This window comes from Lissotriton vulgaris, chromosome 9 (assembly GCF_964263255.1).
Source record: "Lissotriton vulgaris chromosome 9, aLisVul1.2, whole genome shotgun sequence".
NCBI classification, from domain to species: Eukaryota; Metazoa; Chordata; class Amphibia; order Caudata; family Salamandridae; genus Lissotriton; species Lissotriton vulgaris.
This window is the reverse complement of record NC_141697.1, coordinates 872,595,314-872,621,124: the sequence shown is the minus strand read 5'-3', so window position 1 is coordinate 872,621,124 and position 25,811 is coordinate 872,595,314. Positions and strand designations below refer to the sequence as shown.

At 40.1% G+C, this 25,811-nt stretch overlaps 1 protein-coding gene across 1 annotated transcript in view; it reads right to left on the bottom strand.

Annotated features, from left to right (window-relative positions):
• LOC147692408 (olfactomedin-4-like) overlaps positions 1–3,325 on the bottom strand; it is a 104,478-nt gene extending 101,153 nt beyond the window's left edge. The window contains exon 1 of the mRNA XM_086938620.1: positions 3,115–3,325. Within this exon, the coding sequence (XP_086794746.1) occupies positions 3,115–3,234 (120 nt within the window). The 5' untranslated portion in view covers positions 3,235–3,325. The remainder of the gene's footprint in view (positions 1–3,114) is intronic.
• Between the last annotated feature and the right edge of the window lie 22,486 nt (positions 3,326–25,811).

The window sequence follows — 25,811 nt, the reverse complement described above, 5'->3', positions numbered from 1 at the left end:
AAAGTAATGCTTTCTTGGTAGTGATCTTCTTAAAAATGGGCTTTCCTGTCCTCTCCGCGACAGAGTTCAGGGAGGAGGACTGACACAAGCATCACTGCCATTTTTAAATTGTCAATTAGAAATAAGGCAAACCGGAAATGTCTGCACCGTCCTTACAAATATAGAAGCACTGTTGAAAAGTGCTGGTACCATCAAATAAATGAATAGTACTGAAAGAACATCATGCTTTCTGAAATTAATATGCATTTATCTATAAAAGTATGGGAGGGCTGTGGGATGTGGTGCAAATGCTTACGAAAAATAAAGCAACACTGCACAAAAGTGTTGGATCCTGTATCATTAGAGGATTGGTAGCCCTGCTGAGAGGTTGCCAACGTGATCAGTTTCCAACCTAAATGCACATGCACAGATTCTCCTGTCATCAGGTAACCATTTACTTTTTTAGGAGGAGTAACACTTGTTTTGCACCTGGATTCCTTATTTTGCTCTGTGTTTGACGCTGTTGCCTCCTAGTCTTTCTTTACAAAATGCAGAAAAGGAAACCATTTAAAAATGGCCTCCCTTCTTCCTCTAACTGCATTTCTTGCAACATGGGACTAGCTGTGTAGGGTTTGACAGGCACCACATTGCACCAAATATTCATACTTAAACCTTTGTATGCTTATAATAGAATGGGAAAATGACTAGTTATTAATGTGCCAGTTATGGCCTGGTGGAGGAAATCACGTTATCTACTTAAAAAATATCAGGTGATCAGACATCTGTGTGACAAGCGGTAGCACAATCTGCAGCCATCTTTTCTAAACATGTCTAAACATATTAAGTGGATTTATTCTTTCTGTGATGATGGCAACTGATGTGATTTGTCCTGTGTATGTGTTCTTCATGGGGTATTGAATGACATGGCTGCATATCCTTCAACCAAGACCTGGAACACCCTCCCCACCAACCTACTGCAGACCACCAGAAGTCTTCCAAGACCTGGTTCTTCGATCACTAGCAGCACTAAACTACCCCCCCCCCCCCAGCACCTAGAGACCCTCTCGGGTATGTAGTGCGCTTTATAAGTGTCATGATTGATTGATAAATATTCAATATTTCTTACAATTTATGAGGTATGAGAGAAATCTCATTCACCTTATGACGATGAAATAAAGGATTAAAGTGAATTGACATTACACCAAGTGGAAAATTTGCCAAATCCCTGGAGGTTGATTATCCCACTATCTGTAAGGGGCATTGGGAAGAGGTCCAGTAAGAGCTGTTTATTGTACGTGTAAGGCAAAAGCCTTCCCTCTTTGCTCATTCACAATGAAGGTCAACCCCAGAAAGCATTTCTCCAGCTCTACTATGGGCCATGGAAGTAGTTAATTGGGAAGTCTGAATAAACTTTATGTTGTCTCTTGAGGCCTGGATAAGCAAACAGGGTGTGAAATGGGGCTTTGAAGGAGATCTGATACATGGAGTCTTTCCTCAGCCCTTTTGGATTAAACTTCATTAGCACTTTCTGAGGAAATGGAGTGCATTACATGGTGCGGTTGTGCGACCTCACCATGTAATATACTTACCAACCCCTTTAAATAAGAGTAAAGAAGGAGAGATATCCTATGTTATTAAAGCACTGGTCACATCTCAATCACTAGTGCTCCTGATTATTTATAAAATGTATTTGTAGAGGTATGTTAATTGTTCTTCCAAAGTAAGGTATGAACATTAAAAATCTTATTATCTGTTTTAAACAAGTTTTGTTTGCATTTTTAACCAGCACCGTAGTGTGCATACCCCTCCCTTCACACCTGCCCGTCACCCTGTATCCCGCTGCAGCACAGCACATTCTACTGAGCGACTTGTATGGGCCCTTTGAAATCTGCATCACTTCCCAGCCCATAGTAGTCCGACCATTTGTCCCACATCCGAGCATGTTTCTGCGAACAACCCTGTGCCCTGTAGATGGTCTCCAAACACCAATCCATTGCCCTTCGCCATTCAGAGATAGTGGGTGGAGTTGGGGAGCTCCTTTTCCGCACAATGTTGCGCTTGGCCTGGGCTGGTGCAACACCCACCAATGTCTGCTCACCGCAGTTACCTCCTATATCTGCCACGTTCCCCAGGAAAAAAAACATTCTGGGTGTGAGGTCAATGTGTCTCCCCAGCACCCATGTCAGTGTAAAAATCTTATTTTTTTGTTTGCCCTGTTGTTAATCATTTGTGACATGCACCTATAATATACAGGCTTGAGCCTTGTTGCTCAAGCCCCAATACCGAAGGCGAACCAATGATATTTTAAGGGAACCCTTAATTACCTTTGAAGACTGAACTGTGGGACACTGGCCAACAGGTCATCTCCACCCTTACCATAGTCACATCCTGTTTCTGATGAAGTGCTCCTAGAGTAAGTACTATTAATTGTCAGCAATGAAAGAAGCTCAAAATTGCTTAAAATGTAAAATTTGCCTTACGTGTTCCCATAATAACATCCCTTTAGTGGAGAACCTTCAAACCCACTGTAACGTTTTTTAATTCTATGCAGTTTTGCCCATGTTCCTTCTCCAATGTTATTTTTAAAATGCACCGTGTGCCACTCATTTTTCAAAGTCCTCCCTCACACAAATTGAAATTTCGATCCCTTTGTAAACAAGAGTTTGCACAGGAAGCGGAATTTAGTCCTAAACTTGTAACGAAAGCGAATGTGTACCACACATTTCCCAAAAAATCGATGTTAAAACTTTTATTCCATTGTACAATTCTATTCAGCCTCGACCAATGTTTTATCAGCGATGGGCTTTTATTTCTCAACTTTTTACCAGATACGCATTGGAGTCAAGCATAGCAGAATGCCTTTAAAAAAAAAAAAGACAAGTGCAAATGTTACTGTTAATAAACACTTTCAGAAGATTCGATGCAATCGTTTTTCGCACAGTTCTGCGAGATCTTTCCAAATGCAACGAGAAATGAACAATAATAACTTGCAATATGGAAACGGGATTTTAAACAGAAGCCCATGAGTATCTGCTATGCTGGTATGTATACACCTCCCCAGAGCCACAGCAAACAAACACCCACCAAGAAACCATAAGAGCCCAAGATCACTTTGCTGTAGTCTTAAATACTCACTGTAGGGGTGAATTGGCCCTGCACAAGGGTCGCTGTAAGGAGAAGGCACAGCAGCATCTTGAGAGATTCTTCATAAGTGGCATCTATTTGGACATCCAAACCCCTTTTTATAGGACACATGCTGGGTTGTGGAAGGGCCTAAAGCCACTCTGGCACATGATTAAACCGGAGCAGGAAGGGGCAGTTTCCAGGTTTCCAGATAGTGAAGCTTACTAATGGCTAGCCCTATCTTCATAAGATAAGTGAATTGGGGCACCATCAGCAAAAATCCAATACTGCCCTCAACCAAATCCTTCTCGAGTTCCTGCCCCATATCATTTGCATGACAGGGCTAGAACTAATGACCCAGGGCGTTCCTACTTGAAAACGGCTGTTGGGTGTTGCAAGGATTTATTGTAGAAACTGACTAAATATGGGGAGAAGCAGAAATGTGGCAATCGGTATTTAAAAATGAAATGCATTCTTCTATTTTTTTGCAGATTACTGCAGTTCAAGTGAAGGGTTATCTTTTTGTATGTGCAAATCCACCTTGCGGTAGATTCAATATCAAAGCAACCATAAAACTTCATTTAATTAATTTGAGCAAATTTGAGTATTAAAAAATGTAAAGTGTTAAAAGGCACACCATAGAACAATATTTACATTTCGTTTTACATAAAGGTTTAAACTAAATATTGGTGTATTATATTTATAGTTTAATTAGAAAATTATTTTTCTAATAGTGTAAGAACCCACTACATATACTACAAAAAAGTGAAGTCACAATAAAAAGTGATGTTGTACTGTTCTTGAAGAAAGTCAATATGATTTTGTGATAGCATGCATGAATGACATGGGAAGAAGCTGCTAAAGTCCTGTCAATTACAAGAACATTTATTACAAATGCGAAATCTCAGGAGACATTCAAGAGGCAGGAAACAGAAGCAACATTGAATATGTCTACTTTGCATTCTTTGTTATATGTTGAATACATATTTGGAAACCCCAAAAGATCATTAGAATATTGGAATGTTGAGAGTTCCACTGAATACAATGAACCGGCTCAGGGCCAATAATGGCGGTAGAGACTTTCAGCGCTGACATTCCAAAACGTGTCCTTTTTCTCTTTGCTTATTTTAGAACATTCTCCCCTCAATGAGTGAAATGTTCTAATAGCATTCAAATCCACTACCTCAGGCTATAACAGTTCAAAAAAAGGCACTCTCCAGCCATGAACGTCAATTTACCAAAAGGTCAGGGATAGCAGAAGTGAAATCACGTGCCATTTTACCTTTATGTTCGCTAAAATTACACATGCTTACACATACATACTAAATCACACATAGACACATTTTCCATCACATAAACACACTCTTGCCTGCACGAATTCACACAACATGTATTTTAAAGTATTTGATACTTACCTCAGCATCCAGGGAGTGTCATATTCCAGCCAATTGTACTCCATTTTTTTACACTAATAGTGAATATTATCATTCACTATTAGTGTAATAAAAAAAATTGACAAAAGAACAAGGTGATTGGTGCATCATCCGATTTCCATAAGGACAAACTGCCCCTGTGTTCTTTGCACTGTTTTTGCTACCTCTGATGCCAGGTATTGCAAATGCAGTGCCATGGTGCTCAAGGGTCACTCAGATCAAAACCCTTCTCTCTTCCTTGAGGGGTCCCTCAGGGCTCCTCATTAAGCCCGACACTATTCAATCTTTATCTTACCCCATTATCCAAATCTTTTTAACAATTTGGTCTTCAGGTCATCTCCCGTGCTGACGATACACAGATCATTGTATCTATGTCTGAGGATGTATCGTTGAGGGACATCAATTTTAACAACTTTTTTAAAGCAATTGTCACCAGGAGAAATGAAAATTGTGTTAAGCTGAACATTGATAAGACAGAGGTGATCATCTTTGGAAGTCAATCTTCTATTTGACCATAAACTGGTTGCCCGAATACTTGTGAAGTCTGCTTTTACCGGTAAAAGCTGCAAAAAATCTTGGGGTCCTATTGGATGCCCGACTCTCATTTGACTTACTGGGAAACAGAACAATATCCTCTTGTTTCAACTTGGTCAGAATATCAGAAAGTAATTCCCTATATTCCACAGCCTGAGTGCAAAACAACAGTAGTGGTGCTAATTTTGTTTAGGAACGATTATTGTGATGCCTTCCTCCTGAATATTAACAAGTTCTCCATAAAGAAACTGCAAACTACACAAAGAACAGCAAATGCTCATCTTAGACCTCCCCAGGCATCATTTGGTGGCTGATGAATGGATCAAGCTCCACTGGTTGCCCATTACTAAGCGAGTCACCCTTAATGACTCATGTATAGCACAGAAGCCATAGACAGGACACCGGGCGATTAGAGCCAAATTTCAGTGGTACCAACCAGCAAGACCACTACCCTCTACTAAGAATAAAATGATGGTTATTCCTAAATTTTGGAAGGCGAGATGGGAGGAAGAACCTTTTCGGTAGCCACAGCCAAACTGTGAAATACTCTTCCACACTATCTAAGTGCTATAGAACATCATCTCACCTTAAGAAAGGCCTTAGAAACTTGGTTATTCTCTCTGTAGATTGATCTAATTTTTTTCTGAATGCTTCTATTCCCCAGCCTCTAGATTGTTTACGTGGCTCACAGCGCCTTAACACCAATTGGTATTTTAGCAATACATAAAGGTATTTTAATTTCATTTAATTTCAAGGGACAATCCAGGGGTCACAGCTGTGACCCCTGGTGACCCCAGAGTGATGTCCATGTCTCCATCATTACATGCTCTCACTTGTGGCTCGGGCCTATAACTCTGGTCCAGGTCTTTAATGTTACAGCCCTTGGTAGTGGGTATAAGGTTTAATCATTGCTGTTGCAAACACCACATGACTATGCCTAGTATTATATGCTGACAACAATATACACATTGATTATAGGAGAGATACCAAAATAGTGAGCGCGCTAGGCAGACTGCATAAAACTGTTGAAAAATACATACTTTTAAAAGTGAGAGAGCAAGATCTGCTTTGTTTTGTCATGAACTTCTGTAGTTTGGGATAAGCAATAAAGAGGACTTTGGATAGGATGCCGATAGTCATGTTGGCTTAACCAAGAGGCCAGCAAACTTCTACAACACTCAAAATATGAAATTTTTGTACACACAAAAACACAAGGCACTAATTTGAGAGAGGAAAACCCCATCAGAGAGTTGAATGTCCTTTGTTTGTAAAAGAAGGTGGGGCTCTGAATTCTGTCTAGTAACAAAATGCCTCTTTTTGCTCAGACACCCCCATTGTATGGGATTATTGCTGTTGGTTTTTGGACTCTGTACACTAGGGTGCTGCTTGTTTACTGGGGGGTTGCTAATCAGGCTCCAGTCCATGTGCTCTTACCCTAAAAACTTAATTTGTTAAAATCATAATTTACACATCTAACTGACCAATGTGTCCCTAGTATATGGTACACAGTGTACCCAGGGTCTGTGAGTTAAATATTGCTAGGGGACTGCAGCACCGATTGTGCATCCACTAAAATGACAAGGCAAAAAAAGTCTTCAGGCATACCCATGCAGCCTGAGTGTGCAGTTTAAAACTGCAAACTTGATCTGGCAAAATGCATATGTCGGCATGCCTAAACCTACCTTTTTAATACTTATAAGTTACCGCTAAGGTGTGCCCTAAATGCCCTTAGGACAGGGTGCCTGGTATTTAAATTTAGGACAAGTGTACTTACGTTTTGCATGCAGTGGCAGTGAAAAATCTCCAAAGTAATTTTTCAGTATGGCAAGTCTGGTTCTCCTGCAGACAAGCACTGGGTTACATAAAAACCCATAACATGCATCAATTCAATAATTAGTAGTAATTTAAAATCCATATTAATGGTCAAGTCGGATTTTAAATGGCTATTTTGAAAATGCCACTTTTAGAAAGTTAGCATTCCTTTGTAAAGGGCACTTCTCTCGCGCTCCTAACTGTCGCACTGCGATATGGGAGATACTCCCTTTGAAATGTCCAACTAATCCAAGTACTCCTTTGTAAACCCACAATACCAATGTATTTGTACAAATCATAATTTTATAAATGTCCTTTACTCATATCATCACTACGGAGACAGTAAGATTGCACCTGAATGCTTTATTCAACTCTCCTTGCACCAGCTGCATGCCCATCCAGGCTTTAAACAACGGCCCGAAAAGGTCACTCTTACTGTGAAGTAGACATGGTGTACTTTTATACAATACAAAAAGAATAACTGTGGGTCAACTATGTGTCTGGATGTGTCGAGATGACTCAGAGTGTACTCTAAGTGTGTTAGTAGAGCACACAACAGGATATCACACTATATGGGAAGATATCCATCAGTTACTCTCCCTTTGCCGCCCTTTCATCATTTGATCCACTTCCCAACGTGGAGAATCTTTGTTGTTGCCACCTATTGTGGGAAAGGCTACTGTTGTAAAGTTGAGGACTTAAAGGGGAATAGTATTAGTAACTGAAAGCAGTGCAAGAAAGGATTGTGAAAACAGAAGAAAGTGTGCTCCATGATAAAATTGAATAGTGAACGCAAAAATATTTTATTCTGATGCCGTTCACTTCCAAAACTAAAAACAATTCAGTGCAAAATTGCCAGTAATTAAACCTAATAGTCACTGGCCCGATGTAGTGGTCGACATGTTTCTGCGGTAGTTTAGAGATCCCAAGGTATCTCCCACTTCTTCAGGATCTATGTCTTTTGCTACTGCTCCATGGTGAAATATAAAAAATATTATTTGATACAGATATCACCTGTTCAAACCTGGTAGTCCTCCTAATTGTGCAGGGGATGTCCCAGGAGGCACGTCATCAAGACTCAGACAACATAGATAAAAGACACATACAAAGATAAAAACGACATTACCATAGTTAGTGTAAGTCATCTTATATTGTCAACTTATTGTTAGGCAATGCTGCGTTGAACAGCTACTGATAGCCGATTCAAACACCTCCTCTCGCTCACCTCTAAAGCAAGAGGAACGTGCCTCTCCTCGCCTGGCAACAGTGTCACAGCCAGTCCGGGCTGTGACACTTGGCGGAGCTCTGGGACGTACGCCACCTACACAATTTTGGTTTCAACCAGTTGATAGAACCGTTTAAATACACCAGAGCAACCGCATTTGATGAGGCACAACCAAAAGGATTAGAGGATTCATATGTAAAGATAACATATTCTTTGAGATCAAGGGGAAAGGAAAAAAGGAAGGAATCTGGGTTCTACCGTCTGTGATACGAAAACAATATTTAAGAAAGACCCTATGTACTTACTAACCAGTTCTCCCTGCTGACAGAATGACAGAATGAAATATCACATCATCTGAGAACTATTTGACTGTCTTCTTCCTCTGATGGGAAGTATTTAGAGGATGGTTATTAGTACCTGCTGCCGTTTGCCAAATTGAGAAGGCCCCAGCCCCTGGATGAAAAATTAATTGTGTTTTGACGCAGAAGTCTTGAGCTATCACAATATCATAGTACTTTTTTAGAGAGACTAAAACTTCAGGTTGCGAGACTCACTGTTGAATTGCCCCTGGCTGGTCCTGAAGAAGGTGGTCCCTATTGCTGTTTTTCCACCGAAACGCGTCGGCCATTTTTCCTAATTTAGATCCAACCCGTTGGTTGTATAGTGGACAACTGGAGCACAACAACAGGATTTTGTTCTTTCCTTTTGTTATATTTGAGTTATGAATGGTTAGTGTGTGTGAATGAGGGTGAATGAGTGTGGTTCTCGACCTGTATATTGCAATTGTCTCGTTTTTATAAAATAATCATGTCTTGCTTCATCTTTGTATTTTTAAAAAATGGAAAATAACTTTTGTATAGGTATTTAAAAGTAAAAAGGAGGAAAACAATTTGCAATGCACAGTGAATGATTACCTGTATTTTGAAAAAGAGAAAAATGACTCAAATAATGAAAAAAATTGTCAAAAACAATAATAAATGAGTAAATCAATATGTTGAATATGTGCCTTGTGTATGCCCTTGATAGAGGTTATTCCCAGTAGTAAAGTGATTATAGGTCTTGAGGGAGTTTTTCTTTGCTTCTAAAATATCTGGTGTCGTCAGATGATGTGGTGCACTACTTAGATGACTTCTTGGTCATGGGTCCCCCGGGTGATCAGGCATGTGGGAGGGCGCTGCAAGGTTTCCGGCAGCTCGCCCAGGCGTTGGGGGTTCCGCTAGCTGAAGACAAGACAGAAGGCAGGGCTGTAAGTTGTGATTAGGTCGGAAGCATTCTTTAGATTTCTCTTCCAGATTTTTGTTTTCGTGGGTTGGGTAGAGAGTAATTTAACTGATTTGTTGTTGTGGAATATAATGATGTGGTGATCATACCAGTCGCAGGGGAGGATCAAATCAAGCTGAGTGGAATGGGCTTTTGAGATTACTAGATCGTGGGTTGAGCCTTTATCATGTGTGGGGCTGTTACAGATTTGGGTAAGGTTAAGGTCTGAGAGGAAGTCTTTTAGGCTGTTAACTCCTATGTCGTCGAGGTCATCCCAGTGAAGATTGAATTCACCAAGGAATATTTGGGTAATATGTTGTGTGTCCTTTGTAGCTAAGATGTCCATGAGGTGTTCGATGAACGTGAGGTTATCACCAGGTGGTGGTAGAATGCGTTTAGAGAGCATATTGATTTGTTATTACTAGTGACATTCATTACTCATACACAGAAACTCTCCCCTTCCCCACCTTTCCCAAGTCACCTACTTTTCCCAAGTAAACAGAATACCTTGTGACCACCACAGCCAGCGATAAGTATTTTTCACTACTTATTGTTTAGCAAGTATAATTCAACACCATTGGACTTTTTAATTGGACTGATTTATGTGTTTTTGCATGTAATTTTAAGATACATTATTTCTGACATTTTGCATTTTGACACTTACGAGTTTAAATGACAGGGGAATTAGAGACTGGTTTGTGGTTACTTTGGGCAAATGCATTGTGGGAGTTTGAGTTTTTTAATGGTTTTTATCATTAGGAACTGAGTCAAAGGTGATGGGTGGGGAGTCAATTAGTTGATAGCAATTTTACTTTAGATCCCATGGGTGCACACAGCAGAAATTACGGGCCAATCAGGAGGAATGATAGAATGTTTCAGTAGAATCGATAACTGCATGAGGAGGTCAGGCCGCTGGTTGTGGTGGTCATGAGGTATTTTGTGTATTAGGGAAAAGTAAGGGACTTGGGAAAGGTCAGGAAGGGGAGAGTTTCCATGTATGAAGGAGGAATATGAATGGGTGTATGGGTGAGTAAGTGCTTCGTTATCATGATTTTCTTTACATCAGGAGCATGTATTTTAACTAATGAATTGTTGGGTGAGAGGGGTTGAGTAGGGAGAGGTTTGAGTTGGAGGTTTTAGTGCTAACAAAAGAATTGTTTTTGAGTGGGGTTGGGGTAGTTAACGTGGGTCAAGGAGGTATGTTTTCATTGGGAATCAGAATGTAGTTTTAGGTTTAGTTTGTTGTCTATTGGGTTTTTATTGTATGGTCATCTGAGCTGTTTCTTTTATTGTTTTAGAAACCCCCGACAAAGAGCCATTCGGCTTGAAATGCATTGAGAAAAAGTACACCATGTCTACTTCACAATAAGAATGACCTTTTCGCGCCATTGTTAAAAGCCTGGATGGGCATGCAGCTGTTGTAAGGAGAGTTGAATAAAGCATTCAGGTGCAATATTACTGTCTCCGTAGAGATGATATGAGTAAAGGAAATTAATGAAATTATAAATTGGACAAATACATTGGATCGTGGGTTTACAAAGGAGTACTTGGATCAGTTGTACATTTCAAAGGGAGTATCTCCCATATTGCAGTGCGGCAGTTAGGAGCGCAAGAGAAGTGCCCTTTTTAAAGGAATACTATTGTATTGGCTGTGACTTGGGGGCGATGCACAGCCACTGATCGCACACACTTATTAAAGAGTTTTTCAAGTTACAGTTTCAAGGGAAGGAGTGCATCCTCAAGATGTGTTTCTCTACTTTTAGAAAGTTGGCCTTTTTCAATCAATCACCCCATCATGGCAATTGTATAGCACACTACTCACCCGGAAGGGCCTCAAGGCGCTGAGGGAGAGGGGTTCGTTACTGCTCAAAGAGCCAGGTCTTGAAATGTTTCCTGAAGGAGAGATGGTCCTGGGTTAGTCCATTTCTCCTTCAGGAAACAACTCAAGACCTGGCTCTTCGAGCAGTAACGAACCCCTCTCCCCCAGCGCCTTGAGACCCTTCCAGGTGAGTAGCGCGCTATACAAGTGTCATGATTGATTGATTGATTGAAAAATGCCAACTTTCTAAAAGTAGAAAAACACATCTTGAGGATGCACTCCTTCCCTTGAAACTGTAACTTGAAAAACTTTTTTTTCTGCCTAGAGCTTTTATAAGCCTCATCAGAGTTAATCCCCAACTGTCACCTGGCAGCCTGCTGCCCCCCTGCACAGAGGTGTGAGTGGCTCCCAGGAAAGGGAACAAAAGGGCCTTGGGTGGGAGAGGTGTTATTTTCTCTTGGGAGTATGGCCATTGGGATGTGTCCACCGGATCACTGACATAATATCGAATACAAAAATATAGACTTACCAAAATATCGATGACAAAAATAGAATATAGAATGCAAAAATATTGAATTCCTATCTACAAACAGGTAAGTACAAAAATATCGAAACAAAAATATCGGTGTAAAAAAAATAGTCAAAATATCGATTTTTTTTAAATGTCTTAAAAGTAATTTAAAATTAATGACATAATAAATATAATTAACTGAAACATACTTTCAAAACTTAAATAACCTTAAAATTATTAAATAATTCATTTAAGTAAGTTATAAAAAAAATACAATGACATTTTTTAATACATATGTATATATATATATATATATATATATATATATATATTAACGTGATATTAATAAAAAATATACAATATTTTTACTAAAGGATAGCGGGAGGGTAAAATGTACTATTCACACTCCAGTGATTGCAACAGCAGGGAAAGCGGTGGATAGCGGGAGGGTGAAAATTACTATTCCCACTCCAGTGAGTGCAACAGTAGGGAAAGTAAGAATTAAATATATTAATAGAAATACATTAAATATCAATACCGATAAAAAAATAATTAAAATTAATTACCAATTTAATATTATGTAATAATTAATCAATTAGAAATATAAATGAATATTAGTTATTACAATTAATTACCTATTCATAATTAATTAACAACTAATTAATTTTCAATAACAAAAACGAATTAATAATATAAACTAATACAATTAATAATTAATTAACAGTAAATTAATTATCAATACACAAAAAGTATTTTTAATATGTAATTATTTACAATTACATTACTTCCCACCCTAATCTCCTATAAACCCACAACCCGCTACAGAACTAAAACGCAAATTAAATTAAAAATAATTAGTAATTTATAAAAATGTATATTTAATTTAATATAATTAAATTACTTCCCACCCTATTCCCCTATAAACCCACAACCCGCTACAGTATTAAATTATGCAAAAATTGAATAACATAAAATGCATTACTTAAAATAAATTACAAAACTAATATACACTTTTCACACATATACTTACATACAAAACACTTAAAAAAAATCAATATTATTAAAAATTCGATATATTTTAATACCTATATTATATACTTCGATATTTTGATATTCTATATTTTGAAAATCGATAATATATCACTTACCTTCAATTCGATATTTTTCACCACTATATTGTGTCCATTCGATATTTTGTCCATTCTATATTTTGACTTCGATATTATGGCTATTCTGTGTTTTGGATTCAATATTATGTCTAGTTACTGTGTCCACCATATGCACAAGCTTCAAATGGACAGCCCGTCACAGGCAGCAGTAACTCACATCTAGTACAGCCCCTGCTATTGTCTAAATAGCCAGAGTGGCAACAATCCCAGTAAGGGGGGACACCTGTTTCAGAACTGGATTGCACAGGGAGATTCTCATTTCCCAAGGACATACTCAGGGAAGTACACAGAGCTCTGCAAAAGGGAAGAAAGGTTCTGCCTTATTAGTTTTAGGGATGCAGGAATGCTGGAAGTGCTGGAAAAATGGTTAAGAAACTCCCTTGGAGCTTTTCCCCCTTTGGTTGGAGGGTTAATAGGAGTTTCACCTACACACAGGCTTGCAATGACCATAAAAGTGGCATCCTCTGTACCCTCTTCAGAACACCTCTGGGCATGTGGAGGACAGAAGAAGGAGGACTGCACCTGATTTTAGTACTGTGGAGAGAAACCTCAATGGTTCGACCTGATCCCCACTTGTGCCCAAGACAGAAGAATGGACTTTAAGGGCTAGTTGGCTAGCCTCCTGGTTAACTCCAGGATCAAAAAAGCTGGAATAAACCAACGTCTCTGCTGAGCTCAGCTGTCCAGTTCCACCTGGATTTTCCCCGGACCCTGCTGGTGGGTCTCAGGAGATGGAGTCCTAACTTCCAAGCAGTGCTCAAGTGTTAGACCCTTGGCTGGTCTAAAAGCGTACTCTTTCCCCATCAAAAACTGTAAGACTGGAGAAACTTTTTCTAAGCTTTCTGCGAAAAGGCTACCCCAGACCAACCGCAGACACTGATAGAGAACTGCTGGTTAACCCCTTCCCTGTGGGGTTTTTCACCTCCTGTATGGGGGGAGGGGGCTCGCGAGTGGCGCTGCCATGCTGGTGACGAGCTCAGCTCGTCATGAGGCACAGCGGAGCTGCACTCATGACGAGCTGAGCTCGTCACGGCCACACCAGTTTTTCGAACGTTCAGCACAGCGGGGAAATTATCCCCGCATGCGAACATTCCAACGGCCGTCACGAGCTCAGCTCGTCATGAAAGCAGCTCAACCATGCCTCATGACGAGCTGACCAAGTTTCTAAGTCTGAATGTAAAGATCTTTACTGGGACCAACGTTGAGCAGCAACCCAACAATGACAATGCCTTCCGGGGCCCGACCTTGGACTTCGCCTTCCTGGAGGTTTTCCGCATTCGACATTAGGAGTCTCGAACTTCCCTCCAGAGCCAAGGCTCCCACCAAGGTCCTGTGCTTCAACCATCTGCCATCAACTAGTCCCTCTTCGGATCCATCTGACCTGCTGACTACCTCCTTGCCAAGGATTTTTGTTCAAAAAAGCAGCTAAGTACAGAGGTAATCTTTAAATTGGGATGAACCTGGTCCGTGTATGCTTTTGACTTTGATTAGTCTACTGCAACCAGATACCTGTGGTTGGTGTTTTGCACATTTTGGTGCTAGAAACACCTAAAACTTTGAACAATCATATTTGTGGGTCCCTACATTGATTTTTTTTGTTTTGGTGTCTATTTACTCCTTAAATGTTTTGCCATTATAATTTGGAGTGAAGGTGTGATTGTGTTGGATTTTTTACTTTTTAACTGTTTTGATGCTGATGAATGTTTTACACATTGCTTCTAAGTTAACCCTGCTTGCTCCATGGTACATCAACCAAGGGTTGAGCTAATGTTTAAATGATTGAGACCTAACTAGACCTAGTAAGGAATAGTGCATTTGTTACTTGAAGATGATTACCATCTACTTCAACTAATAATCCACTTTCTTCCACTCCTGAATCAATAAAAATTTGAGTTGGTACTTAAAATTGTTAGTCAATCTCAAGAATGTTTGGATTGATTGATTTACCAACACACCAGTGAATAACAATTTTAAGTCGCCGAATCAAAGGAGAGAGTGAGGACTAGGTAAACTAGTCCTAATCCCCAGGATTATATGTCAAAATCAAAAAGGACTAGCTATATTAGGGGGAGGGGGGGGGACTCAATGAAGTACGTGATTCTCGCACATGCGCATCTCAGTGTCGCACTGTATAGCTTTTTAACCTTCACTCTCTCACTCACTACACTGCACACTCAGCGAACATACCAGCTCCGCAGTAAACTGGCGTCGAAGCACACCCGGGACACACTCTGTGTCACTGTGGTGGGCCCGATGATGAAGCATGCAACCAACTAGGTTGGTGGGTGAGGGCTTCATGAACAAACCAATGGGTTTGCCAGCACGCGTACTTCATTGACTTCCCTCCCTCACCCTAATATAGCTAGTCTTTTTTGATTTTGACATATAATCCTGGGGATTCGGACTAGTTTACCTAGTCCTCACTCTCTCCTTTGATTCGGCGACTTAAAATTGTTATTGACTGGTGTGTTGGTAAATCAAAATCCAAACATTCTTGTGATTGAAAACATCCAAATTGAATCATATACTCCATTTAGATAGTCACACTTCAAAAATGTTGTTCCCTTACACTAATGTAGACATAAGGTTGTGGGCTTGACCATTACAGGTACATTTAGTCCATAGATAGTGGGGAGCAGTGAGCATCCATGCTTTTTGAGTCAAGTATGTCATTGTAAAATGGATTCCTTTGAGTAATCATAGGAGTATAGTTTACTGAGTGACAGGGAAATATTTTCTTAAAAGGTGGCTTTATAACAGTTCTTGAGCTGGAACAGAAAAAAGTATTAACTGGCGCTGGTTCATGTCTTTGGTGTCAAGTTAAAGCAGTGCTTGTTGAAAACATCTTTTACCACCCTATTATATAAGTCAATGATGTCATTTTAAATTGCATTCCTTTGGGTAAGCAGAGCAGTAGAGTTTACTGAGCTCAGGAAAATAGTTTCTTAGATGGTATCCTGTGACTGGCGTTGTTTCATGTCCTTGGTTAAACCAGTGCTTTATGCAATCAACTTTTACCACCCTATTATGAAAGCAAGTTTCCAGAGGTGGTAATGTGTGTCAAACATGTTTGTGCATACTTGTTGTGTAGCATTTTGTTGTTATGGTGATATGTTCTGTCGTTTTTTTGTCATGTCTTAGTAATACATTATTGCAATTTGATGTATTGAAGTGTTGTTGCAGTGCTGCGTTCTGTTATCTAGTTTGTTGTGTCATGTGCTGTTATATTATGATTGTGTTGTTATGTTGCTTTATGTATGTTATTGTGCTATGTTCTGTTGTTTACTTTAAATATGTCAACTATATAGATACATTTCCAGTGAAAATCATAACATGTCTTTAACCCCTTAAGTGCTGCTGACGGCCAACGGTCGTCAGCAGCGCTACCTCCCCAGTGCTGCGCACGACCATTGGACGTCCATTCAGCACTGGTTCCAATGGACAGCGCAGCACTGGGGAGAGATGTTTACACGCAGCTAAGGTGTTAAAGATCCCTTGATGGGCAACCATTTACCACTGTCTAATGTGGTAAAATGGGCTTCCACGAACTCATCAACCGTAGAGGAGAACAGTCAGCCTAAAACTGTTGCAGAGATCATGGGACAGATTACAAAATGTTTTTGACTGTTGATATTAAGGAAGTGCTTACTCTAAATACCTTTTACAACCATATAATGAAAACAGTATTTGCCAAGTGGTAATTTGTGACAGTAACCTTTGTGCACATTTTCAGTGTGACAGTTTGTTGTGCTGGTGATGTGTTCGGTCATTTTTGCCATGCTGTCATTATGCACCTCATTATTACAGTATGAATTAATTTTATTGTGATGCACCATATTGTGTTTTATTGTGGTGTAATGTTGCTTTGTGTATGATATTGTGTTATGCGTAGCTGTTTACTTTAGGTATGTCAACAAACACTGCAATGTTTCCATCCACAGGCAGCACATACCTACAAAGTTTGTTATCTTAGGAAATTTAATTATGAAATCTTCAAACATCCAGTAGAAATATCTCTAAAAAATCACAAAGTGCTAATGATAGATTCTGGTAGTGGTATAGTAGGACTTTGTTTTGATTTGAAGTCGAAATGCAGAACAGAAATATGTCAATTTGAGAAATGTAAAATTTTCCATGAGTGGACCACCTCTCAATTACAGCCACTGGGTTTATCCAAAGTTCAGATACTGGAATCAGGATGACCCTGCTGGGGCTTTAGAGATTTCTTGCTGAAATGTTTCCAAATCCCAGCACAGAATTTACCTCAGTAATTTTTGCAGAAGTACTAAAAGGCTGGTGCGGATCAAAGCTGAAATTCAATCAAACGCGATAGCACTGGTGGGCAAATACTTTTTCCTGTAGTTCACCTGACACTGGAGCTTTGAAGGAAAAGTTTTCAAAATATTCCAATCTTTCTTCTGATGCCCAACCAACCACAAGAGTACATTTCTAAGACCTGCAGGACCATAGGGCAGGACAATTAGAGACTCTCAGGGTGTGAGGCAGAGTACAACACCAAAGTCCTGTCACGATTCAGTTGCCATGTTCAGCAAGGTACTTCAGAGTAAAGGACTCTTGCAGTTTGCTTTGTTCAAGTAGCCACAGAAGATGCCCCTTGGAGTCCAGTTATTTGTCCTGAGTACAAGAAGGTGCAGGACCTGCCTAAAGGGTTCCTCTCAGGTCACAGACAGCACTTTCAGTCCTCTTATGATCTTACATAGTTCCAGAAAGTGTTCTAAGGATGACGCCTCGGGTGCCACATTAATGCCAGGTGCTACTGGGCGAGAGTGAATCCAGGCACTTCCTAACCAATAAAGTTACCAGGGGAAAATCTACCCACAATTTCAATAGCTCTTGTTTGCCTTACTTCAAACAACCCCACAGTTCCCTCATTCTCAACATCAAAGATGGAAAACCCTTCTCCCTTGTGCAGTGCCTGGTAGCCCACCCAGAGGTGTGGCCCGGGCAATGCACAATTCCCTCCCCTGTGGTCACTCAAAACCAATTCTAGGGGCAATTTTCCTCCCACTACATTTGGAGCCAGTCTGACTATGAGGACAAAGGTTGAGGCCTTTTCAAGGCTCACCTAGGAAATAATTGTGACAGGGAAGGCCCCTTCAATGTATATGAAGTTCATGGGCCCAGTTCATTTGGTATTCCTGCTAGGGTGAGAAAACACCTTCCCTTTCCCAATGTCCTTGCTCTGGGAGCAGTTGCCATAGCTCCTTCACACCTATTTCAGGACAAGTACAAGCTGGGCAGTTACTGGAAGAGCTAATGTAATGTAACCTCCAGCATCATCAGGCAGGTTAAAGGTAGCTTTCTAAACATGACATTTCTGAAATAGTTCACAGAAGTCGTCTTTACCATTAGATTGGATTTCTCTTAAATATGCATTAAGTCGTTGAATTGAATTTATCGCTAGAATAGGTCACAAGTTATAGATGAAAGAGTGTACAGTCTATAAATTTCCTTTGGATAGCATCTCCTAGCAAGGCGGTGTCCCCTGAGCACAGCGTGACCCACCAAATAGTGGGTGAATATTCAACGCAAATGTAGTACCAATAAAGCCATTAAAGTTGTAGCTTATTGAAGCTGATTATTCATATTTCGATATTACAACTTCATATCAACAATAATATTCATCATGTGATGCATTAGACCGGCATGCCTTTTGACCGTATCTCCTGATGCATTTCGGGCATTGAGACCCCTTCGTCAGGGAAAAAATATCTAAGGAGTAGAAGAAGCAAAGATATTTTGAGGACAGAACACGTGAGAGGTGAAAAACCATCACCTTTGTCCAGAGTGTTTAGACATGAAAATGATCAATCTTACAAGTAGATGCATAACTCTTGTGGTAGAACCAAATGATTTTTTCACAATAACGTGCAAGTTCGCGGTGCAACGAAACAAAATGATTACGATTAAAGTGCTGGTGATGGTTTACTATTGAGTAAAAAATCTGAATTACTAAAATGATTTGTTGAAGAACTATTAGTTTAAAATACAGAAAAATTGGTTGTACAATTGAATATCACAAAAAGCAGTGCAAGCTTGAGTCCAGCAGGCAGGTGAGCAGGCTGGCACCCCCTTTTTAGGTCTCGCCTACGCGGCGCACATGCGCTGCATAGGAGAGAGACCTGTAGCCATCGGCACAGTTTTCCCTGCAAAGACGTGCACGCGTTGCATTGCTTGCAATGGCAACGTGTGCACGTCTGGCGATTTCCTTGCAGGAGCGTACGGCACCAGATGGTGGCGCCATATGGTCGCAGGCTCCAGTAAGAGAATCTCGCAGGCCCCCTCTCCTGCTGCCGCGTGAGGCTTGCGCTTGTGCTGCATGCGCTATCTCCAATGTGCCCCTTGCACCACATTCCCTTTGAAAAGTACCAATGATTTTTGCCTCCTGTGAAAATGCTTTGTCCAAGCATCAGTAACATGTAAGCTACTCTTAAACTGAGAGATTAAATTATTTTCCTTTCTGTACAACTGAGAGATGTCCACCAAGCATCATTTAAGGGCAAACTTCTGTTACACTGAAGCTACAAAACCGGTGTCAGCCAGCCCATGGCATCCTTAGTCACGACCGTTTACACGACGTGCAGCAGCACTGCAAAACTTCTAATCAATGTTAAAGATAAAACACTGGCTTTTGGTATTAATCGGCCTCTTCACATACTCAATATATCCCGAAAACGTGTTTTAAGCATTCAAAATCCAAAATGGTAGGCAAAAGCAATGTTTGTTACTTCCTCTGGAGGGAGGAACGCGCTCCCGGGAAGTTCTGCGCGATTGGTTTCATCAACAGCAGATTGACAGGATCTTCCTGCTGGGGCATGCACAAGCGGGCCATTGGTTAAGGCATCTAGGGCCTCATTTATGAAAAGTGACGCATTGCTGTGTGAAAACAGCGATGCGTCACTTTTCACTGCACCCTCCTTGCGAGACCAACGATGCATCATATTTACAGTATGACGCATCATGGCGCAAGGAGTTACAGATACATCAGTATTTCTGATGTATCTGTATGGCGCAAAAGTGACGCATTGCTGGAGTGTGTCACAAAAGTGACGCAACTCCAGCAATGTGTCCTTCCACATGGGACAAGCCCCATGTGAAAGAGCCTGTGTCAGTCTTACGCCTGCTGTGAGGCAGGTGTAAGAAATTGACGCATTTGTGTCCTAGAAGTGGCACAGTGAAATCTTATAGATTTCACTGCATCACTTCTATGACCCTGTCTTGCGTCAGAACGCCCCCCCTGCATACATTATACCTGGCGTAGGTATAATGTAGCCCAGGAGTTTACAAAGTGACGCATCTACCTAGATGCGTCACTTTGTAAATATGGTGCAACAAGGCACATTTTTTACGCTGCTAGTGCGTCACAAAAAGTGACACACCGGCGGCGTAAAAGTGACGCACGGCCTCATAAATGAGGCCCCTAGAACGTAAACCTCCGTAGCACGTTTTCAGCTATATGGTGCGCGAGTCCAAACCCTGTTTGTGAGGAGAAGGGCTTGCTTGTGGTAATGACCGTGAGCATGTGCAAATCCCGATTGGGCATGTGCACACCTACAATGTATAGATGTACAATGTGCATTCTTTATTTAAAGATACATTTACATGTCCTCTGTGTTGCTGTGGCGGTATGTGAAAGGAGAGGCAAATAGATGCACATTTAGTGGTTTATTTTTTTTTAATGAAACCATAAACCCTCTTTTAATCACGGCTTCCTTGTGTAAGCAAATTGTGTATTCTTCTGCAAATATTTTATTTTACTGATTGTCCTTTTAATTCACTATCACATATGAAAGCACCTCAAATATGTGTGTTGTATATACAAGCTGTACAAAAAACGATTGTGTTTAATTGAACGGACCATAATGTTGCTCGATGGGAAAGAATCTGGGCCACATGGAAGATTCATGTGACATCCTGTAGTTCACTAATGACCCCATCGCCAGAATGGGGGCAAGGGCAGACTGGCTCTAAGTTCATGCTAAAAACCCGTCTCTTTTAATAATTACTTCTCAGTGCTGTGTTATGATGTGGCATATTAATGTTAAAGATTTCACATGTTAAATAAACATATTTATTTTAATTCTGAAGAGACGTCATCATATTTTTAGTGCTTTTTGTTGTATGATTTACATGGCTCTTGTGCAAGGACTCAATGAGCCAAGCCAGACACTTGACTTGGCTCAAGCTCGGCTCGCCTTGTTTACAATGCTTCTAATCCACTCGGGGGTGGGGGGTGAAAGACGAGGTGTGCAGTTTATATAGCATCCTCTCGGGCCATGCTTGGAATCTCCTGTTCCTTCTCTGGACAGATTAAGGTTGCAGAAAACGCGAGCCCGGATCCTTGTATATGTAAAGCAGCCATTGCCTTATAACTCCTCATAAACTTGCAACTGACAAGGCACTCTGTTCACACTTATAAGGTACCAAAAGCGAGACCTATTGGCTATGCCAATGCTTGTTCTGTTAGTTTTAGGTGTGAGCACGTACACACCATCGAGCTCTGCAAATGGATCGAAGTCATAGCTATATTTAGATTATTTGAAAATAAGTGTGCATAGCCCACAATCAGTACAAATCAGGTTGAGGCCAATTGCTATATGTTAAAAGAGGGAGCAAAAGCACTTTACTCCTGTGTAGCTGGGGTTACGTGCACAGAGTTCTTATTCCAGTAAAAATTTGGGGGCATATTACCAACAACTAGCGATAATTATCGCTATGTTGGTTATTTCTATCGCCGAGCTGCGGCGATTTTTATCGCTTAGGAACCTTGCTATTATCAAGGTTTATCTCCTAAGCGATAAAAATCGGCCGAAATGCATGAATATCGCTGAAAAGTCAGCGATATTCATGCATTACCGAGCTAATGCTCTTAGCCATGTTATCCACCTACCATTGGATAACATGGCTAAGAACTGCTCAGGGGCAGGTGTTAGCTTTTGGAGATATTCGCGCTTAGCGCGAATATCTCCAAAAGTTGGGAATAGGAGATAGCGATGTTAGCGACTGTTTCCAGTCGCTAACATCTTGGCACGCCCACTTTGCATGTCATTAGTGATAAATATCACTGACATGGAAAGCGGGGCCCAAGATGGTCACTATCTCCTACTAGCTGTCGCTAACTGGTGTTAGCGACAGCTAGGTAATAGGGAGATAAAATTATCTCCGCTTTCTTGGATTTTAAAGCCAAAAAAGCGGAGATAAACCCCCTTGATAATATGCCCCTGAGTCCCCAAAAGGAAAACATCTGGGGTGAACAATAAGAAAGGAAAAAATCATTTACCAGCTCAAAATGGGAAAAGCAGGTCGTACATAGAATTCCAAATAGTCAAGTAGTTGACCAACAAACTTGTTAAACTAAAATTAATGGTCTGCCAGCCTAAGAGAAAACAATTGATCAGGGAATCCAAATCGCTATTCATGAGAACTTATTCAAAATGCACCAAACTGACAGAAGAGAGAATGGGGAGAGAATGTGGCCTAATGCCAGGGTGGTCGACCTCGGAACTGGGGAACTGGCTTTGAGTTTCAACAATGACGCTCAACATTCTGTGATTTTAGGCAAATCACTTAATCTCCCCGTGCCTAACAAAAATGAATGTGTTCGTCTGTAACATAACTGGTGCTCATGTAAAGCTCTCTGATATCTTCGGGTCTAGTTTGTGCTATATAAAATTCCACAAAAAAAAAGAAGAGCTGTTTTAAATAATTGCAAACTTACAGGTTCCCAAAACTTGCCAAGTCACCCATACTCCATCCTCTCATCAGTATAATACCATAATACGGACTCCAAAACGTCGTTTGAACATAATATTATAGTCAAAATATTATGAATGAAAAAATATCGTGGGAAAGAATGTCAAAGGAATTTTATTTTTCTCTTGTAAATATTGATGTATATAGCATAGTACATTATTGTGGCATTTAATATATTTTTCATTTATATATGCTCTATGGGGCACATGCATCAAGCATATTTGCCTTGGCAAATGGGCTGATTCCCAGAATTGGCCCGTGAATGCAAAAAATACTTTTAAGATGCAGCAAACCCTATTTTGCGATTTGGTAAACTGTTACCTAACCGCTAAATGGTTTTGTGATTCGCTATTAGAAAGGGGCATGTTCAGGGCCTCCCTCCCTTATACTGAATCTCATCGGTATGTAGGAATGTTTTGTGACCAAAATGTGGTTGCAAAACATTCGCAATTTACCACCTACTTTAAGTAGGTGGTAACCCATTCACAAATGGGAAGGGGTCCCCAATCGATCCCTTCCCCTTAGTGAATGTTTGTTAGTGGTCCCACAGACCACTGCCAACTCTAAAAAATGAAAAGTAAGCTTTTCATTTCACTTTTTGTAAAGCATCTCGTTTTCCTTTAAGGAAAACGGGCTGCTTTACAAAAAAATGATTGCTTTTATTTAACGCCTTAACCGCGTCGGTAATTCCGCCGTGGTGCGGACGTTCTAAAGGGTGGGCGGGGATGCGTCGGCCAACGGTCATTCGCAGCACCTGGGAGGGAGTGCTCCTGTCTGCCGTTGGCCAACGGGAGCACGGAACGGGAAAAAAGCAATCATGGACATGGTGGTCTGCTGACCTCAGCAGGCCACTATCCCCGTGATTTTAGCCATTCCTACGATCTACCCCATCAATATTAATGAGGTAAATGATTTGGGGACCCCTAGGAATCGCTATCTGAAACTTTTTGAGTTTCATACAGTGTAAATTGCGATTACTTAATTGAGATTCACATGAATTCGCAATTAGGTCATCGCAATTTACAATTTTGATGCATGTAGCCCTATATTTTTTCTTACAATATTATATACTTTTCCGCAGTTTTTACTATTATTGATGGTTTTTTATTATGCTAATTTTGAGGTTGTGGCTTTTTTTCAGTGGACTCAGTGGGAAATGTTGTAGAGTCAAATATTCAAAATGTAATTATTTTTTCTATAGATCTAGAATGTATTTTTCTAATTAATTATTTCATTTTGTGTTAATTTTGTAAGTTTTGTGTTTAATTCATTTAAAATAATATGTATTGAGTATTTAATTTTAATATAAACTATTGATTTATAAAGTAACTAAATAACTGACACTGTATTTAATTAAATAAACATAATTGGAACGTTTTTACATTTAATATTGGCTTTATTACTGTCAATATTTAATGATGTTTTTTTAAGCGGGCTGTAAGTTATAGTCTGGATTGAGTGGGAGGTGATTTATTATTAGGATAATTGATGTAAAAGAATATTGAGGAAGTAGGGATTATTAATGTCTTTCTGAAGTATTAATATTAAATAAAATGTGAAAAAATAGGGTTCCCTACTTAAATAAATATTTAAGTTATGTGTGTGTTCATTTTTTAATTAAATGCGAGTTAAAATTGCTTCATTCATGTAGACTTACATTCTCTCTCTTCAGGCAGCTATGCAGCAGCTTCGATTGATTGCCATTGCTTTTTTTATATCAATTCGTTGAGGTTTCTGTTTGCTAACTATTCTACTTTTTACTGTGAATGGTTAGTAAATTTTTGTTTTTTGTTTTTTACAGATGTCATCGGTATGAAGTACACAGATATTTGTTATACCTATTTTGGCTTGTTTTTGGTTACATAATATTTTTAAAATACATTATTGCCCAATATGTTATTATTTTGATATTATTTTAATGACAGTGTTATTGTTGTCAATATAGACATATTTTGCATAGCTTGTATAAGAAGTTCATATTTTGTAGTAGATGTTTAGGTGATGATTATTTTGTGTCACAATATTCCTATTGTTGATGTTTACACATACAACCCTTTCATCATTGTGAAGACATTGCTCATAATCTTAAATAAAAATCTAATTTAAAATGTAATTTGGACTGAGATTGAGCATGAATTCCTACACTGTTTTTTTTTTAACTCTTTATTCGTGGCTGTAGCAGTTGGTTCATAGTACATTCAATCATTTCACATTATATCAGTCTTTTCCTTTTTCTTTAACATTAACGTTTGGTAGCATGTCTTTCAAAATTAGACTTCCATTGCGTCTTACAATTCTCCGGATATCTTTTAATTACATCATTCGTTTGTCATATACGTGACTTATATAATCTCTGCTAAACCCCAACAACCCATCCCTCCCTGTCCACCCACCCTCCATCTCCTGGTCAGTCTCTTACATACACTCTACATTTCGGTCCTGTAGGTTTCTGCCTTCCCAGAGAGTGTTATATGTCTTAGGCTCGGCTATCCAACACCTCTGATGACCGCACCCGAACATTCTGGCAGTCCGCCGGTGCGTGTGTGTAATCATGTCGTTGGGTTTTGCGGCCCTTCTAGATCTATCTCTTTTACTTCTGTCAGCATTTGGTCCCATTCCTGCGCTATAGGGTACTTTCGGAGACCCCTGTCCTCCTCCCCACGCAGCGCCGCAGATTCTGCCTTGCCCCATTTCAATAAGTCAGACCGCCATATTCCTACATCTGGGGATCTGGGCGATTTCCATTTCATAGTAAGTACTCTGAGTGCCAATAAGAGCGCCAAATCCATAAATTTCAGCTGCGCTTTACATGTTTTGGATCTCTTCCTGTGTCCTATCAGACAGGGTAGCGCCCCTTCAGGGATCTGCAGTGTTGTAACAGTGTGTAATGTGTTTCTGACCGTCACCCAGTAATTACGTAGTCTCGGGCATGCCCACAGCATATGGAGGATGTGTGCCTCATCTTCTTGACATCTCGGGCAGCAGTGGGGAGTGGCAGGAAACATCCTATGGAGCCTCTGGGGTGTAAGATATGCTCTATGGAATATCATGGCCTGTATGAACTGGAACTTAACATTTCTAGACACTCTCCTGTGATGGCGCAGGATGACCTTCCACTCTCCATCCGTTATGGACTCCCCTGTGTCCATAGTCCAGATCTCTTTTAGTGTGG